General features: G+C 49.2%; 1 protein-coding gene and 1 long non-coding RNA gene across 2 annotated transcripts in view; one reads left to right on the forward strand and one right to left on the reverse strand.

Moving 5' to 3' along the window:
- Positions 1–2,743, reverse strand: POP5 (POP5 homolog, ribonuclease P/MRP subunit). The gene is made up of 5 exons (XM_015068553.3): positions 2,606–2,743; positions 2,378–2,520; positions 1,076–1,225; positions 812–895; positions 1–714 (listed from the first exon to the last, which is right to left on the reverse strand). Exons 1-5 carry the CDS (start codon positions 2,623–2,625, stop codon positions 599–601), a joined length of 513 nt encoding a protein of 170 aa, XP_014924039.1. The 5' UTR covers positions 2,626–2,743; the 3' UTR covers positions 1–598.
- Positions 2,517–18,587, forward strand: part of LOC113595088 (uncharacterized) — a 27,810-nt gene continuing 11,739 nt past the window's right edge. Inside the window, exon 1 of the long non-coding RNA XR_003415539.2 lies at positions 2,517–3,113. This is a non-coding gene — a long non-coding RNA (uncharacterized LOC113595088). The remainder of the gene's footprint in view (positions 3,114–18,587) is intronic.

An 18,587-nucleotide genomic window follows, 5' to 3' on the forward strand; every position in this document is an offset into this window, starting at 1 on the left:
CCCCTCAAGAAAAGTGCAAAAACTGTGTCATCCTGTTACCTGATTATTATTGGTAAGGAATCTGGCATTTTTAAGGCCCTGTGGGTCAGGAATGAGACCAGCTATAAATTTGTACCAGTTCACTTGCTGTGTCTCACCAATACACTTACTCTGAGTGACTGGGAATACTTAGGGTTCATCCTAGGGATTGGGGCACAGGGCTCAAGTGGGAGGCTATGCATCTGCTATCCTATAGGGGAGCCAGTCTTCCCAGTGAGGCCAGGGGTTGAGGGGGAAGGAGACCTGGCCAAACTTGAACTTAAGTAAGCTAAATGCTACAGAAGCCAAGGACATTTATTAAACCTACTCTGGCCAGGCAATTAGATACAGAGATGTCTGTAACCACAGGGGCTTCACCTGCCGAACCACTTAACCAGGCACTGGTAGGTAAAAGTGACTTCAGTTTAAGTGAACACATCCTCCATTTTAAGCTGATAACCTGGCCTCTGGTCAGCAGTCATCCAGTTTGGGAAACCGTAGTAGATGCTGCTGCCTTCCCAAAATGTCCTGTTCCAGCAAGTGGGCCCTGAATCTTGGGCACAGCATAGCCTGCAGAAATTCACTCCATTGCTTCAGAAGGCTCCTCACTGCCACTATCTGAAAGCTGCTCCTCATCTGACCTCTCCTCTAGTAAACAGCTTCTTGTGACAGACTTCTGGATAGCTTCCCGCTCTCCTGGAAAGGCAGACAGCAGGGATGAAAGAGGTCTTTGGGAGTGACCTCTTACTCAGGTTAGTTACTGTTCAGTGGGCACTGGGCTAATGTCGCTTACCTTCATCAGTGCAGTTCTGCAATAACATCAATAGCTGTCTCCTGTTGTAACGAATCAGGAACTTCTGACATGTTCGGATTGTACCTGGCACATGAAAGAGCTTTGTGGTCAACAGCTTGTGAAAGGTGTCTGCTTCAAGTCTTTCCAAGCTAGGTGAAAACGTCTTGTTCTTGGCAGGATAGCAGGAAGACCCACCCGCTGTCAAGACTGAACCCTGAACCTGTTAGTATTAGAAATCAGCAACCATACCATATGCACCCCTACCTCCCACGTGCAAAGTGTTAAGAAAACACGGGTAACGGTGTCCTTTGTTCTCCAAGTATGTGATGAAAGGAAGAGCTGAGCACACGAGTTGGTAGAATTCTTTCCGGCATCGAAGTAGCACTATTCCAGTATAGGCATTGAGGTATCGCACTACAGGGAAAAAAATCATTTTGGGAGACTTTGGATTCACTTAAAAATCTTAAGACTAATTGAGAGTCTACTAGGTGACAGGCAGTGGCACTTGGGATGTATTATCAAATGGGTAAAAACAAATTCCTAAAGGAAAAGAGCTTTAGAACAGACCTTCATTTATGGAAAGGGGACAAACCACATCCAGTGCTTTGCACACCACTCGGAACTGGTGAATGAATTCAGAATTATAAATGCTCTTCTAAATCACTGATAAGTGAGGTTGGGGCTAGCAGAGATCCACCTCCCTCAGAGAAAACTCTTGGCTGAAAGGTGGTTCTATTGCAACTGGGCTCTGTAGGTCTTGAAGCAGCCAACTGCAAATGACCTGATGTAGGAGAATTGTGCCTGTGTGCATGCATGTGATTCTCCAGTATTCAATTTTGAGCACAGGGTAAAGGAGGGAGCGAATTTAAAAAACTTGGTGCTGTGGGAAGAATCCTCTTCCTCATTTACATACACACAATTATGAGTTCTGTACTCTACCTGCCTGTACTATTAAGGGCTTTTTAGAGGTAATTTTGACAATTTTTCGCACCATAGGATGTCAATGTAACAAATAGCTTTCTCGGAATTATACACGTCTTCCCCCATTTAACTCATTATCCTGCTTAATTCAATCGCAATCCCCCAAAATACTATGTCAAACAGGCAAAGGAGATTCTTGCCCCAAGTCCCATCGCCTTCTGCTTTTAGCTTTTTTTTCCTTAAAAAAATTTTTTTTACTGCTTATTTTTGGGAGAGCGTGAGAGGGGTAGGGGCAGAGAGAGGGAGACACAGAATCCGAAGCAGGGGCTCCAGGCTCTGAGCTGTCAGCACAAGAGCTCTACCTGGGGCTGGAACTCACTGTCAGATCATGACCTGAGCTGAAGTCCGACGACACTTAACCAACTGAGCCACCCAGGCGCCCCCGCTTTTAGCTTTCTGCCTAACTTCGGACTCGTTCAGACTTCCGGCTCAGGCTTCAAGTGGCCTCAAGAGGACGATATCGTACAGTGAGGATTGTGTATCGAGCTTGGAAGCTCCTGCGGTCACTCCTACCCCTTCCTTCTCCCTTTCCGCCCCGTTCCCTCCCAAACCCGCCGTCCACCTTGTTCCCCAGCACCCTCGCACCCGCGAAGCCGATGGAGCAGGAGGCGGCGCCGAAAGTCCCGTGCACGCGAGCGATTGTGTCTCGTACGAGGCCGCCCAGCACTCGGTCCTCCAGACTCAGACGGCAGCGGGGGTCATCAGACACGACTTCGCAGAGCAGGTACCTGCGGAGGGCAGCAGGGAAGTGAGCGTGGAGCCGGGGCCGCGAGGACCTAACGGGGCAGGATTTGTCGAGCCGCCGCCGCTTACCTGTGCTTGAATCGCACCATGGCGGTCTCTGCTCCGGCTGCCCTACACCCAAAGCGGATGTCGGTTTCGCTGGCGGCAAATGGGAAATTAGTTTCCGTAATCTTGCAGCCACTCAGAGAGGGAAGCAGGGTAAGAAGGCGGGGCTAGAGTGTTGGGAGGCCGAGCCCAATGTCAGTCTCCCTTAAGCCCCACCTCCCGCAAACGTTTGGAGGGCGCATGCGCCCTGCTGGACTGCCTCGTTGAGGTTTAGGTATTCCGTGGTTGAGGTCCGCGGTTCCGTGGTGTATGCTTGTGTTGGGTGGTTCTGCTCCACGCCGGAGTTTGCAAATCTGTGTAGGAGGCAGCTGCTGCATTTGGGACTCTCGGGATTTCTGCTTTCTGTTACCTTGCAATACAGTTGTGTATGCATTTATATTCACTCCCTAGACTAGACGGTGGAATTTAAGAGGGCAAGACCCTGCACTTACACGCCTGGGATTGACAAGGGAAATCGGACCCTTAGTTTCAGGTTAGAGCTCAGTTTAATTTTTTATTACAGCCAAATATGTTATTACCGTTTGGGTCTTTCAACAATGTTATGGAGACGGGTGTACTGTCTTGGTTTTTGTTTGCAAAAACAACCCTTGGTCGTTAAATTTTACTTTTTTTTTTTAATGTTTACTTTTTTTAGAGAGCGCGAGTGGGGGAGGGGCAGAGAGAGAGAGAGAGAGAGAGTGAGAATTCAAAGCAGGCTCTCGGGCTCCAAGCTCTGAGCTGTCAGCACCAAGCCCTACGTGGGGCTTGAACCCTGGAACTGCGAGACCATGACCTGAGCCAAAATGGAACACTTAAGGGACTGAGCCACCCACGCGCCCCACATTTTACTTTTTTTAAACAGAAAAGTACAAGAAGCAAATAAAAATAAATTATAATCCCAGCACTGAGAGCGAATAATTTATCATGTAGTGTATTTTCTTCCTGCTCTTTCCCCCTGTGCCAGCAATTCTCAAAGTGAGGTCCAGGGACCACTGGATTTTCTGAGACCCTTTCAGGAGTCCCCAAGGTCAAATTACTTTAATAATAATACTAAGATGTTATTTGCCTTTTTCACTGTCTCAGTGGACAGTAAGGTTTTCCAGAGACTATGTGACATGTGCTGACATCATTCTGATGGCTAATGGGATTTTGTATTGTTTTAAACATTTCTCAGTTTTATTTTGTTAATATGTACTTGAAATCTTCACATTTCTCAGTTTTAGTATCAATGGTAAGTATCAATATATCCTACAAAAGCAAAAACTCTTTGGGATCCTCAATAAATTTAAGAATGTAAAGGGGTCCTGACACAAAAAACAGAACTGCTGCCCTATGTTACATTATATTTTTCCTTTTATTTTCTTACTAAGAATAGGATCAAGGGGCAGCCTGCGTGGCTCAGTTAAGCATCTGACTCTTGATTTTGACTCAAGTCACGATCTCACAGTTGTGAGATTGAGTCCCGAGGTGGGCTCTTCTCTGACAGCACAAAACCTGCTTAGGATTCTCTCTCTCTCCCTCTCTCCCCACCCTTCCCCTGCTTGTACTCCCTCTCTCTCTCTCAAAATATATAAACAAACATTTAAAAATCTATGCAAAAAAAAAAAAGGGGTCGAAGTGTTTAGCACTTTTTATGACTTTTTTTTTACAACTGTATTATTGAGGTATACCATGTATAATGTACATATTAAGTGTAAAGCTCAATGAATTTTTACATATGTCTAGACTGACTTTTGTAACTACCACCCCGATTAAGAGGGAGCATTTCCATACCTAAGAAATTTCCTTGCTTTCTAAAACCTTCCCAGAAGTAGCCTCTGTTCTGACTTCTCTCATAAGATAAGCTTTGCCCGTACTTGAACTTTATATGGATATCCAACAGCACGTGTGTGTGTCTCCTTTTGCTAAACCTAATGTCTTTAAGTTTCAGTCTGTTTGACTATATTTTCATGTCAGCCATTATGCAATGTTATTTTTCAGCTGCACAGTATTGCATTGTTTGGATGTAACAGTGCTAAAATGGTCACTATTCCAATGACAGACATTCAAATTAGTTCCAGAATTTTTTGTCAGACCCGGTACTCTGGTGCACAGCTTTGTACCTTGGTCTTAATACTCATTCCTGTTTGTAGAATTGTGGAACTGGCTGGCCCTGTGAGGTCCATGGAGGGAGGCCATTTATTTGCAAAATCTGGAAGGAATCCTCAGTTTTCCCCATCTCTCAACTCCTCGCCACCTTAAAGGAGGCATGTTGAGGAAGGAAGGGGTGGAGGGGAGGCGAGAGGGCAGTGGCTCTGCTGGGGGACCTGTGTCTACTGCTACCTTTCCTCCTCCAAGAACAACCTGTTTATCCCCAAACGGTCTCGCCAGCGTCCCCATTTGGCCAGCAGGGGGCGTCAGAGGCCTGTTGTGCGCTGAATAGAAAAAGAGCCTCAGAGCACCGCCCCCCTCCCGCCCACTCCGCTCGCGTCCCTAAAATAATTCCCCCAATACTTCCTAGCTTTCAATTCACTTAATCCCAACATCACGCCCATTTTATTGATGCAGCTGGGACTCAGACCAAAGTTACATCCAGGAAGGAGCTAGATTAGAATTCGAACCCAAGGCCATCCGACTCGAGTCCTTGCCCTCGTCTGTCCGGCTGCTGTCCGCTCTCCGGTGCACGGTTTTGTCTGTTCCCTCTCCATTTTCCAGCCACGTGCTGCCCGGGAGTTTAATTCATGTCCCTAGACCTCAGTTTCCTCATCTGTGCCACAGGATGACGATGGTTCCTCGCTGTAGGGTGGATATGAGATAAACGAGATAACGTGGGCAAAACGCCTGGCACGGGGGGTGCACACAGTACACGCAATTTTGAATGAAAATGATCTAGCCTTCCGCCCAGGCGTAGCCCCCGGAGCCGGCACACTGGGGCCGTCCTGGGCCTCCCCTCCTCCGGACCAGGTCCGTTTCCTCTGTCCGCCCCACGAGGGTCCAGACACCGACGGTGGCCCGGCGGCGGGGGCGGGCGGCGTGGGCGGTGCAGCCTGCTCCCCGCGGTAATTAGCCCGTGCCAGCTCCGGCTCCGCCAGCCGCTAATTACACGTCTCCTAATGAGGCCGGCGGCTGTTTGCAATCACCCGGGTCCCCGCCGCGAGGCGCGGGAGGCCGCTAGGGAATCCGCCCCCGGAGGCGTGGAGGGAGGCTGCCTCCTCCCGGGCGGCGGATGCGCGGGGCGCGACGCATATGTGCCCCGGGGGTGCGGGGTGCGGAAGGCCAGCCCGGCAGGGGCGGGGCACTCACCCGCGGTCTCGCCTCAAATCTCTCCCACAGAGCCAGTATTCTCCCCACTTTACAGGTGAGGAAGGGCGCTGAGGCTCGAACTCCTGGGCACAAAGCTCAGGCCCAAGTAGGCTAATCGTGATTGGACCCCGAACCTGTGCGCTTACCTGATTCAGGTTCTTCCTGGAGCAGTGGGGGTACTTGCTGTTGTTTCCCCGGGGACTTCTCTGAAGAGTAGGTCCCGGACCAGACAAATGAGGGGAAGATGGGGGTGCTTGGGAAACTTTCTCCAAGTGTCTTTTTTTTCCTTCTCATTTGAGAGTTCCCACCCTCATTTTGCCCTTTTGGATCAGACATAAGATGGAATATTAGCTTTGGCAAGAACTTTAAAACTTACTTGGAAACATAAGTCACAAGTCCCATTTCACAGACTAGAGCATCTGGAAGTTCCCTAGGACGTGGGTGAGGCAACTGCTAAAACGCTCTCTTTACATAGGGGATGGGAAGCTACCACTGTGTACGGTGTCCCAGGGGCTTATGGGGTGGGATCCAGAGTAGCTACTTTTAGTCTTCCTGGGGATCTTCTGCCCTTGCATGTCTTAGGTTCTCACTGTGTGCCAAGCACCGTGTAAGCACGTCGTGTTTGACTTCATTTAGTCCTCCGGACAACCCTGCGAGGGTGGGTCACGTTCTTCTCTGCGTTCAGGGAGCAAATGACTTGCCCAAGGTCATGCTGTAATTTCAGCAGACTAAAGACCTTTTGTCTTACCCCCACACCTGTGCTCTTAACCCCCTGTTCTCTACCTCTTCTGGGATGTCTGTGACCTAGAAGGATGTTCAGAGAAGGTGAACCCAATCAGGGCGTCGTTCTGAAGGGACTTTGGCATCCAGGGGTCCCTATCAAGAGCCTGGATGCTGCCATGGTGGATAGTGGCAAAGGAAAATTGTATCTGCTTTGACATTTTGTTAAGCAGCTGCTGCTCATTAGGGGCTCCTGCTCCTCTAATCCAATCAACCAATTCCCTGTAAAACCTTTATGGGAACAATCTGGATGAAATTAAACCCTCCATCTGCCTGACCAGGGGCCTAGGGAACTACTGCATCCTTGAGGCTGCATCCCTCAGACATGGCCCTCTCTGGACCTCAGAGACAGAGCACTGCATCTCACTCCTCGCTCGTCCTCCCTGCCTTGTGGACCATTTCCCCCTCTCCCCTGCCTGCTGCGGGGGCTCACTCATCCAACAATTAATTGAAACTACAAGAGCACTACTGTTTGACCCAGCAGTTTCTCCGCCAGGAATTTATCTCACAGAGATCCTCGCACTTGTGCCAAATGACAGGTGAATGAGGATGCATCTTGCGGTGTTGTTTGTGGTAGCAAAAGCCTATCTCAGTGTCTATCAGAAAGGATCCGCTGTATGTGTATATGTATTGGACATGTGCCAGAGAGTGTTCTAAACACTTTACATAGATTGACTCATTTAACCCCCACAACTGCCCTTTAAACTAGGAACTTAATTTTATTAACTAATTTCCAGGTGAGGAAACTGAGGCCCAGAGAGAACACATAGCTTGCCCATGCTTCACGTGCTTAGTAAGCGGCAGTACCACAGTCCATGTTCTAAATCACTATCCGATAGAACTTCTGTCTTTCTGTGCATGGAGAATTTCCAAAAAGTGATACAAAAGCAATTGATGATGGTGGCCTCTGGGGGGAGGAATTGAATATGTGGAGTAGGAGGGGAACTCCCTTTTTACTGGGACCCCTTTTGTACCAGACTATGTTACCATGTGCATATGTTAGTTTCATAATTCAGTGGAGTTTCTGAGCCGCAGGCCTTAAAGCGTGTTATTACTAATCCTTACCTCAACCCTGGAAGTGGATGATATCACCCTCATTTTGCAGGTGAGGATGTTGAACTCACCGCATGGTCTGGCCAGGCTACATGACTGGGAATGACATGGCAGGGGCAGGGGGGTTGGCTCTCAAGCCAGTGCTCTTTCCCCTAATTTATATTTAGCCCCCTGGGCTTGCAAGGTTCAGAGGGAAGAAAAGTGGTTAAAAGCATGAACTCTGGGGCCAGCTTGCCTGTGTTCAAGTCCTGACTCAGCCACTCACCATCTGTACAACCTTGGGCAAATCACTTACCCTCTCTGAACTTCAGAGATGTTTTCCTCTTTATGAGGATTAAGTGACTTCCTTCCATGCCGAGTGCTTAGAACAGGGCCTGTCTCATCACGAGCGCTCAAGCAATGCTGGGTAGTTTTATATTATTGCTCCGAACACTGTCTTCCTCAACTTCAAGTTCAGAGCAGTCCCTTCTCCCAGCTGGTGTGTCCAGCTGTGGCTGCTCCAGTCCTCTCTGCGAAGGGCAAGGCCCAGCCACCCTGTGCTCCAGCCTCTAGCAGAAGTCCTTGGGGATCGGTTCTCCTGGGTTATCCCACTCTGGTGGCTGTGATCAGAAGCGATCACATCGCCAGAGCTGGAAAAAGGGGCAGAGCCACAGGGCTGGTGTGGCCCAGATCCAGGGTGAGGCTGCGCCGGGCGGCCTCCTAGTTCGGGATGTTCCCAGCGCCTTCCCACCGCTTATACTTGGAGGGAGAAGGGCCTCAAAATAGCTGTTGCTTCCCCAGCACGGCGCTAGGCCAGGGACAGGAATAGACATCTGGGGGTGGCCGCCTCAGCTTCCCTCAGGGGCCCTGGTTGGGGGGGGGGCAGGAATAAGCAGAGGCCAGGCTCCTCCCAATGTGGGGATATAGTGTAGCCACCAGTACGCAGTGACCACCTGTGACAGTCTAGCCCATGGAAAACGTTGCCCTAGCTGGGGCTGGCTGGACAGCAGGTCACCAGCACCGGCCAGACGCTGGCCAGGGCCTGGATTCTTAGACCGATAGAAAGTGCCCTTCAACATTGTCTCCTGCGATTCTCTCTTGGCAGGCGGGGAAACTGAGGCCCAGAGAGAGATTCATGTGTTTGAAATCACAAAGCTGGGTAGAAGCCCAAGTTGACAGGAGAAGCAGACCTTGGGTGTTGAGAGGTAGTCTAGGGTGGCAGTTGAAGGGGGAAAGGACTCAGACCGTCTAGGTTCGATCCAACCTCCACTACTTACCAACACTGCATGTTCTCGGGCCTCAATCTCCTTACCTGTAAAATGTGCAGAATAATAGTCCTACCTCCTTTAGTGGTAGCGAAGATTGGATGAGTTAGAACTTGTGTGCTGTTATGATTGTCATGTTTTCTCACCAGATTCCTTACTCATTTCAGGCTTTGGCTGAACGCCTGCCATGTGCCAGGCACAGTGCTGGGCCTCGATCCTCTAGCTTCACAGCGTGGCAAGAACAGACCAATTGACATTTCAGGGAGCCTGCCATGTGCCAGTCACTGTGCTAAGCATTTTAACCTATATCATCTCATTGATCTCTCCCTATGAGGAGCCATTATCATGCTCTGTCTTACAGATGACAGGAGTGTGCTCAGAGAGGTGAAGTCACTTCTTCAGGGTCACACAGCTGGGAGGTAGCAGAGCCAGGATGTGAAACCCGAGCTGCCCACCTGTGTAACTCATTACAAGTAACCACTGCATGTCATTGTCTCTTTACTGGGGAGACAGGCAAGTTGTTCATTTGGTGCAGTAAGGAGCTGGGCACATGGGGGAGGGCTCCACTCTCCCAGTCTTGACATTGATCACCCCCCAACACAGTCCCATATGAGATGTGAGGTGGCCCCCAGCCCACACTACCTAATTCCTTTGGGTTTCTCTGGGGACCTACTATGTGCCAGACCTGTGCTAGGCTCTGAGAACACAAAGAAGACTGTTCCTACCCTGAAATTGCTCACGGTGTGGTGAGAGACAGGTTGCTAAAATGTCAAGAGCAATTCAGAGGCAGCTGCTGTGATGAGGCCAAGAAAGGAGACAAGGTATCATGAGGAGGTACCTAACTCAGTCTGGGAGGTCAGGGAGGGCTTCCTGGAAGTGGTGATGTCCGAGCTGAGGCCCAAGGACAAAAAGAGCCAGGAGAGAAGGGTGGCAGGGAAGAGGGTTGTAGACAGAGCGACAGCTTGTGGTGGTGCTGAGTCATAGGAAGTGTGAGTAGTAGGGGCTGGAGGTGTGGGTGAGGGGGGCCAGAGCTACAGAGATGGATGGGGTCAGGTCATTCAGGGCTTTGCTGCCCACACTAAGGGGCTTGGCTGCTATCTGGAAGGCTGAGAGAATGTGCTTGGGGGCTAGAAGTCCCTCTGGCTTTGGAGGAGGGGGAACCCCAAGAGGCTGAACTGAAGGTGGGGAGACAGTGAGGAGGCGACTGCCTGGAGGGAGAAGAGAGACTTGGCCTAGGGGTGCTGGGGGTGGGGGTGGAGAGCAATGGGTGGCCTCGTGATGTTTGCAGAAGTGGAATCGGTTATGTGTTGTTGTGTACTAAATCACCCCAAAACTCTGTGGCTTAAAAGAACAACTTTTTAAATGATTCTGTGGGGGTGACAGGGCAGTTCTGTCTGATGTGGTGTTGGCTGGGGGCACAGGGGTGCCCCAAGGGTTCCAAAATGGCCTCATCCACATGGCTGGCGGTCGGCGTTGGCTGCTGGCTGGGCATACTGTTGGCTGCGGGGCCTCAGTTCACCTCCATGTGGGCCTCTCCATGGGGCTTGGGCTTCTCACAGAGCAGCAGGTGGCTTCCAAGAAGACGCTGCCATGATTTTTAAGGCCTGGGCTCAAAGTCTCAGAACATTACTTTTGCTGCATCCTAATGGTGAAAACCAGTCCCAAGACTAGCCTGATTCAAGGGCAGGGGAAACAACACTTCTTCCTTTCCTCCTCCTTTTCCTCCTGCACAATTTAGTGGTATTTGATGCATTCACAATGTTTTGCAACCAACATCTCTCCTTAATTTCAACTTCTAAAAAAAAGCTTATTTATTTCTGAGAGAGAGAGAGAAAACAAGTGGGGGCAGGGCAGAGAGAGAGGGAAACAGAGGATACGCATTGTCAGTGCAAAGCCTGATGTGGGGCTCAAACTCATTAACCAATAAGCCGAAGTTAAGAGTCTGACGCTTAACTGACTGAACCACCCAGGCTCTCCTCCTTAATTTCAACTTTTTAATCACCTCATAAGAACACTCCATACTCATTATGCCATTACTCCCTGCTTCCCTCCCCAGTTTCTGGGAACCTGCTTTCTGTCCCTGTGGATTTGCCTGTTCTGGGTATTTCATATAAAAGGAATCGTATAAATGTGACTTTTTGTGTCTAGCTTCTTTCACTTAGTGCAATGTCTTCAAGGTTCATCCAAATTGCATGCATGGGTGCTTCATTCCTTTTTATGGCTGAATAATATTCCATTGTATGGATAGACCATAACTTGTTCATTCATCTGTTGAAAGGCATTTGGGTTGTTTCTACCATATTGTGAATAATGTTGCTATGAACATCAGTAAATAATTATCTGTTTGAGTCTCTGGGTTTTTTTTTTTAATTTATTTTTTATTTTTAAAAAATATTTTAAGGTTCTTTTTTAATGTTTATTTATTTTTGAGAGAGAGAGAGAGAGAGAGAGCATGAGCGGGGAAGGGGCAGAGAGAGGTGGGGGGACAGAGGATCTGAAGCAGGGTCTGAACTGACAGCAGGGAACTTGATGCGGGGCTCGAACTCACGAACTGTGAGATTGACCTGAGCCAAAGTTGGATGCTCAACCGACTGAGCCACCCAGGCGCCCCTTGTTTGTTTGTTTGCTTTTTTAAGTTTATTTATTTATTTTGAGACACAGAGCATGGGGGAGGGGGAGAGAGAGGGGAAGAGAAAGAGAGAAGCCCCAGTAGGCTCCACGCTATCAGTGCAGAGCCCGACAAGGTGCTCGATCTCATGAACCGTGAGATCATGACCTGAGCCCAAATCAAGAGTCAGATGCTTAACTGACTGAGCCACCAGGTACCCCAACTGCCTGTTTTTCATTCTTTTGGGTATATACCTAGCAATGGAATTGTTGGGTCATATGGTGACCCTATGTTTAACTTTTCGAGGAACCACCAAGCTGTTTTCTGCAGTGGCTGAACATTTTACATTCCCACCAGTATGTATGAGGGTTCCTATTTCTCTACATCCTTGCTGACACCTACTTTTTACTGTTTATTTTTATTTTTATTAAAGCCAACCTAATATGGGGCACCTGGGTGGCTTAGTTGATTAAGTGTCCGACTTCGGCTTAGGTCATGATCTCACGGTTCACAAGTTCGAGCCCTGCGTCGGGCTCTGTGCTGACAGCTCAGAGCCTGGAGCCTGCCTTGGATTCTGTGTCTCCTTCTCTCTCACTGCCTCTTCTCCTCTCTCTCTCTCTCTCTCTCAAAAAATAAATAAACATTAGATTTTTAAAAAATGAAGCCATCCTAATAGATGTGAGGCAGTATCTCATTATGGTTTTGATTTGCCTTTGCTTAATTACCAGGGGTGTTGAACATCTTTTCATGTGCTTTTTGGCCTGTTGTATCTCTTCTTTGTCTATTGTTTAGTTGGGTCGTTTGTCTTTTTGTTGTTGAGTTGCTAAGAGTTTTTTATATATTCGGGAACCTAAACCCTTATCAGGGGTTTAGTATCAGAAATGTTTTGTGAACATTTCTTCCCATTCTGTAGGCTGTCTTTTCACTTTTTATTTATTTTTATTTTTTATTTTTTAAAAATGTTTATTTTTGAGAGAGAGCGAGGGGGCATGAGTGGGGGAGGGGCAGAGAGAGAGGGAGACACAGAATCTGAAGCAGGCTCCAGGCTCTGAGCTGTGAGCATAGAGCCCGACACAAGGCTTGAACTCATGAACTGGGAGATCGTGACCTGAGCCGAAGTCAGACGCTTAACTGATTGAGCCACCCAGGCGCCCCCATCTTTTCACTTAAAAATTTTTTTATTTTAAGTAAGCTCCATGTCCAATGTGGGGCTTGAACTCACACCCCTAGATGGAGAGTCACATGCTGTACTGATACAGCCAGCCAGGTGCCCCCTTTAACTTTCTTGATAATGTCCTTTGCACACAGATTTTTACTTTTCATAAAATCCCATTTATCTATTTTTCTTTTATTGCTTGTGCTTTTGGTGTCAAATCTAAGAATCCACTGCCAAGTCTGAGGTCATGAATATTTACCCTTATCTTTCCTTCTAATTGTTTTGTAGTTTTAGCTCCTAACATTTAGGACATTGATCCAATGAGTTCATTTTTGTCCACGGAGTGAGACGGGTCCAGCTTCATTCTTTTGCATGTGGTTAAGCTCTATCTCGTGACTGCCGGTCAGCATGCCCTTTCAGTGAAGGGAAGGAATTATTGGGGTCTCTCTTTGGAGAGAGTTTTGGTGGTGGGTTGGCTGTGAGGGCTTGGGGAAGGAGGGCAGAAGAACAGGCGGGCCGAGTGACATCCACATTTCTGATCTGGGCGGATGGGGAAGCCTTGGGGAAGAGCAAGACTCAAGTGAAGGGAAGCGCTCAGTCCTGGATGTGTTAAGTTTGGGCTCCCCTAGCATCCAGTCACTGAGAGCACTGGGAATCACATACGTGATAAATGAAATAGGGAAGGATACTAAAGTTTTCATTCAAGGAATAGTTACAGAACACCTGACACTAATACTAGGTGACATTTACGTAGTGCTAATCGTGGGCCAGGCACTTAGCCCTTTTTAAAAAACTGAGCTATAATGGTCATAGTATAAAATGGACAAACCTACAGTGCACATGTCATTAACTGTTATACATACTACCTCCTAGGTAGAGCTATACAGAACATTTCCAGCCCTCAGAAGCTCCCTCTCAGGCCCATTATATTTAATTCTCAAAGTGACCCTATGGGGCATTATTCCCAGTTTTTGGATGTAGACACTGAGGCTTCCAGAGGTGAAGCTACTTGACCAAGAGCACATGAGGTGGAATTTGGATTCTAACTCCGGCCTATAGGACTAGGCCAGGCTGAGGAACACTCCACCCTCTTGCTTGGCTTGGACTAGACTCAGGCCTAGGTGATCCCTGAGGGCAGGAGCGAGGCAGTCTGGCCTCTGCTGGGGAACAAGAGGCCCTCATTCGTGTGTCTGCGGGAAGGCCAAGGCCAGGGAGGATGTGGATTTAGGAATGAGAGTGAGGAATGGTGGGGGGAGTCCTTCCGGTCTCCATCAGTCATGGAGGTGGCTGCCTAGGGGAGGAGGTGCGACAGCAGATAAACAGCAGGCAGGCAGGCAGCCCAGCTGGGGCTCTTTCCCAGCAATAGACCCTGGGGGAAGCTCAGCTCTGCCTGGACCAAATTGGTCTGAAGCAGGGAGAGGAGGGTGTCATGCCTGTCGGTGCCACTTTAGACCATGCTTCTCAGCATCCCAGTTGAGAAGATCCTGGGAGCAACCCCTGTGCCTCCCCTCTCCCTCCCTGTGTCTGCACTGTACCCCTCTGACCTCTTCTGTTCTCTGCTCCAGCTGAAACTGGCCTCCTTGCTCTTCCTCCAACCTGTTAAGCTCCTAGCTGCCTCAGGGCCTTTGCACTGAGTACAAAGTACTCTTTGTACTCAGTGTACTCAGTGCTCCATCTGGAACCTTCTGTCTCCTGGGCTTCCCATGGCCAGTGTCTTATTATGTGTCTTGGCTCAAATTTTACCTCTGTAGAGTGCTTTTCTCTGAATGGATTGCCCTACTTAATGCTCTCCCCACCAGCCAGCACAATGGAGCCAGATGGCCTGGGTTTGAATCTTAGTTCTGTTGCTTCCTGGCTATGTGGCATTGGGCAAGTTAGGTGCCAGTTTCCTCAGCTGTAAAATCGGGATGATGATAGTAGTGTGTACCTCGTAGGATCATAGTAAAAATAACATTATTTAACATCTGCTAACCATGCTTGGCCCCTAGTAGATGCTTTATAGATATTTGCTATTATTCATAGAGCACTGGTCCCATCCTGAAACTATCCTGGTTAGTGGTGTTTACTTGGTTTTTCCATTTCCCCCAATGTGAGCTCCCAAAAGATGTGGTTTCATCTATGTTGATCTCTGCTGTGTCCCCAGTGCCTAAAACAATGTCTGGCTCAAAGTAATAAACAATGGTTGAATAATCGTATGGACGAATAAACCAGACTCCTAGATTATCCTGCTTGCAGCTCCCCAGACATGCCATGCCTGCTCTCATTTTCCGACTTTTGCATTTCCTGTTCCCTCTGCCTAGACCCACTCCCCAGAGGAAGCAAAGGGAACATGCAGGGAAGACTGCCTTGTAGCTGCCCAGGTCTCTTTCTCAGCCCCTTCCTCACTGCCTCTTTCACCAGGCTCTGGGAGAGAACAGCGAGACAGAACCTAGACTCTCCAGGACTACAATCACCTATTACCATCCCTTTGTCTTGCAACTGGGGAATCAGAGGTCCAGAGAGGGGAAAGGACTCAGCCAAGGTCATACAGTGAGTTGAAGGCAACGTTCTCCCTACTGGACCCCACATGTCTTACCCAGAGGCTGTTTCCAATGTCCACGCTGGATCTGCTTCCCTATACGGGGCCTGGAAGAGAGGTGGTGGGTGAGGGGCTGGGCCCTGCCTGTAGACTACTGTCCTCCAAGCTGCCAACTAGGCGGGGCCAGGGCAGCTGGGCCTAGTGAACGCACAGGTTTCTGGTGTAGACTGACCTAAATCAGGCTCCTGACACTTATTAACCATGTAGCTTTGGGCTCTCTGAGCCTCAGTTTACCCCTTTGTAAGGTGAGGAGATGGAAGCCTACCACCCTGCTCCCCAAGGTTGCTGGGAGGATTCCTATTAAAAGATCTCATGCACTGAAGGGCGCCTGGGTCCCTATGTCGGTGAAGCGTCTGACTTTGGCTCAGGTCATGATCTCATGGCTCATGAGTTTGGGCCCTGCCTCGGGCTCTGTGCTGACAGCTCAGAGCCCTCTTTGGGTCTTCTGTCTCCCTCTCTTTCTGCCCCTCCCCCACCCCTCCCCCACTCTTGTGCATGCTCTCTCTCTCTCAAAAATAAACATTTAGAAAAAAAAGTTCTCATGCATTGACCTCTTATTCTCACCTATCCTATGGGGCAAGGATGAATTTTATCCCTATTTTCCAGGCAAGGAAACAGGCTCAGAGCAGAGAAAAAGTGACTTGCTCAAGATCACACAGCCAGCAAGAAACAGAGCAGGGATCGATTCAAACCCAGGCAGGCTGACTGCAGAGCTCACATTTTTAGCTGTATGCTATAGCCCTGGGCACACAGTAGGCACTCAACTACTGTTGAGTGAGAGGGGAACCCTAGAAAGACCTTGCCTTCATGTTGGCACCATCTTCTAGGATGACAGCTCTTCACTGCAAACCACATCTTTTGTTAATTTCCCTCCTCTCCAATCCCTGCTTAGAGACGCAAGCCCTCTCAGCAACCTCTCTCTGATGGATTTTTGGATTATCCCTACCTTGATTAGTTCCAGAGCCTCCTGGCAGAAGCGAGAGTTATTTTGGGGCCTTGATGGCTCCCTCTGGCTGCCTCTGACCTCCCACCCCCAGTTGCAAACACCTCTCCTGTCATCTACAGGGTTCATTAGCTACTGTTCCGGCTGCTCCCTCTCTGCCCCCTGCAGCTCTCAGCTCAGACTCCAGCCTCAACACCTGCTCTCTGCTCCTCTCCTCCCCTGCCCCACAGCCATTCCTGCCTTCCCACTCTTTTTTCCAGGTGAAGGATGCCAACTCCTTCCTAATCCTTGGCCCCTGACTTTGCCGTATAGCAGTGACCCTCTCTTCGGTTTGAGGATTTTTCCAGACTTGAGCAAAATCTCACACACCATTTGGACACAAATTTTTTTGGCTGGTGATCTGACTCCCTGTTCCTGCTGGAATTCATTCCCCCATGTCAGTCAGCCTGGGTGGGAGGGGCTCAGAAATTCCCGAGGGTAAATTTTATAGGATGCATATCTTGCCGCAATTAATAAAAAATTCCCAAGGGGGGGATGCAAGACCCCCTCCCCCCCCACGGTGTTATGTCACAGTGCGTGGGGCTGACGTCACAGGGACGGGGCGTGGGCTCTGCTGTATCTGTTCTCTCTGCTTCTGGCTCTCTCTTCCAGTTCTGCGCTCTGCCAGGGCCGCCCGCAGGCCTTGCTTGCTTTTCAAAAATAACTCTTGAGTCTCACTGAGGTGGGGGGCTGCTTCCTTGGTGTCCCAGGCTGTGTGTTAATCCTTCCAACGCAGGACTTCCTGAAGCCAGCTCTGGGCTGGGCTGGGGAGCTGGTTATCAGTTGTCTGGCTGAAGTAGTTCAGTTGCTGACATCCTGTTTTAGTATCCATAGCCTTCCAGGAAGTAGGGCAAATGAGTCCTTCCTGGTGCCTACCGAGTCATTCATTCACTCATTCATTCATTCATTCAGTCAGTCAGTCAGCAAGTATGTATCAGTGCCCTTTGCCTTCAGAGTGCCCCTCTTGGGTGGCCTCTGTTGCTTTCCATTTGTTTCTGAGTTATCTCCTTGGTCCCCTTTGGATTTCTACTTCCTTTGTAAAGTAGGGGGATTTTAATTAGGGTGGCCAGTCAGTCCTAGAAGGAAACAGATGGCATACTCAAATTGGATAATTTGAGGAAGGCTGAATAAAGGGACTATTTAGATGTCAGCGGGGTGTCAGGGAATCGCAAAGGGGTAGTTCGTTCCTGGGCCAGTTGCAGTGTGAGAGCTCTTACCTCCCTAGGCCTGGCGGTCAAGGGAGCCTGCCAGGGCTCAGAAGGACTCAGTCAAGGGAGCCTTCCAGGGCTCAGAAGGACTCGTATGGAGTGAACCATCTTGAGGGAGAAGCTGTGACCTTCTGTTGAGGGACAGAGCCAGCCTGAGGTGCCCTGCAGGGAGGGAGCAGAGGAAGAAATAGCCTGACCTCTCTCTTCCCTCTCCCTTCCATCTCTTCCTCGGGGCTCCCCACTGGCCAAAAGATATAGGAGTCTGTTGACTCTGAACAGGTCAGTCTCTGTGGGCACAGAGCAGGCTGGGAAAGGATGGAGAGTGGTTCTGGACAGACAAATGGAAGGTATTCTGTTTCTCACCTACTAGTGGTTGTACTAGGTCATGTGGATAAATGCTCAAAAACGTCAGCTCTTATCATTACTGCTTATATCCGTTGTTCATCAGTGCGTAAAAATTCCCCCCAAAACGCAGTGGCTTTAAAAACCTTATAAACACTTATTACCTTGCACAGTTTCCGTGGGCCAAGAATTGGGAGCAGCTCAGCGGGGGTGGTTTTGACTCCCAGTCTCCCCTGAGGTTGCGGTCAAGCTGTTAGCCAGTCATCGGAAGGGTCCAGCTGGCCCACCTCCATGGCTGGCAAGCTGGCGCTGGCTGTTGGCAGGCGCCCTTTGTTCCTTGCCATCCAGACCTCTCCACAGGGCTGCGTGAAAAGCCTCATGACTTGGTGGCTGGCTTCCCCTAGAAAGAGTGATCCAAGAGCAGCAGGCTCAATGCGTTTTCTGACCTAGTCTCCAAAACCACAGACCATCATTTTGACAATATCCCATTTGTTACACAGGTCAGCCTATTCGCTGTGGAGGGGACTCCGAGCGGGCAGGAATCCTCCGATGCCTTCTTAGAGGCTGGCTACCACAGTTCGTAATACATTTGCTCATTTAATCCTTTCAAAAGTCCCATGAGCTTATCTAACAAAACAAATGAAATGAAACAAAAAACCAACCAACAAAAACAAAACAAAACAAAAAAATCCTATGAGGGAAGTATTGTTATTACTGTTGTCACTTCTCTGTTG

This window comes from Acinonyx jubatus, chromosome D3, assembly GCF_027475565.1.
Source record: "Acinonyx jubatus isolate Ajub_Pintada_27869175 chromosome D3, VMU_Ajub_asm_v1.0, whole genome shotgun sequence".
Lineage (NCBI taxonomy): Eukaryota > Metazoa > Chordata > Mammalia > Carnivora > Felidae > Acinonyx > Acinonyx jubatus.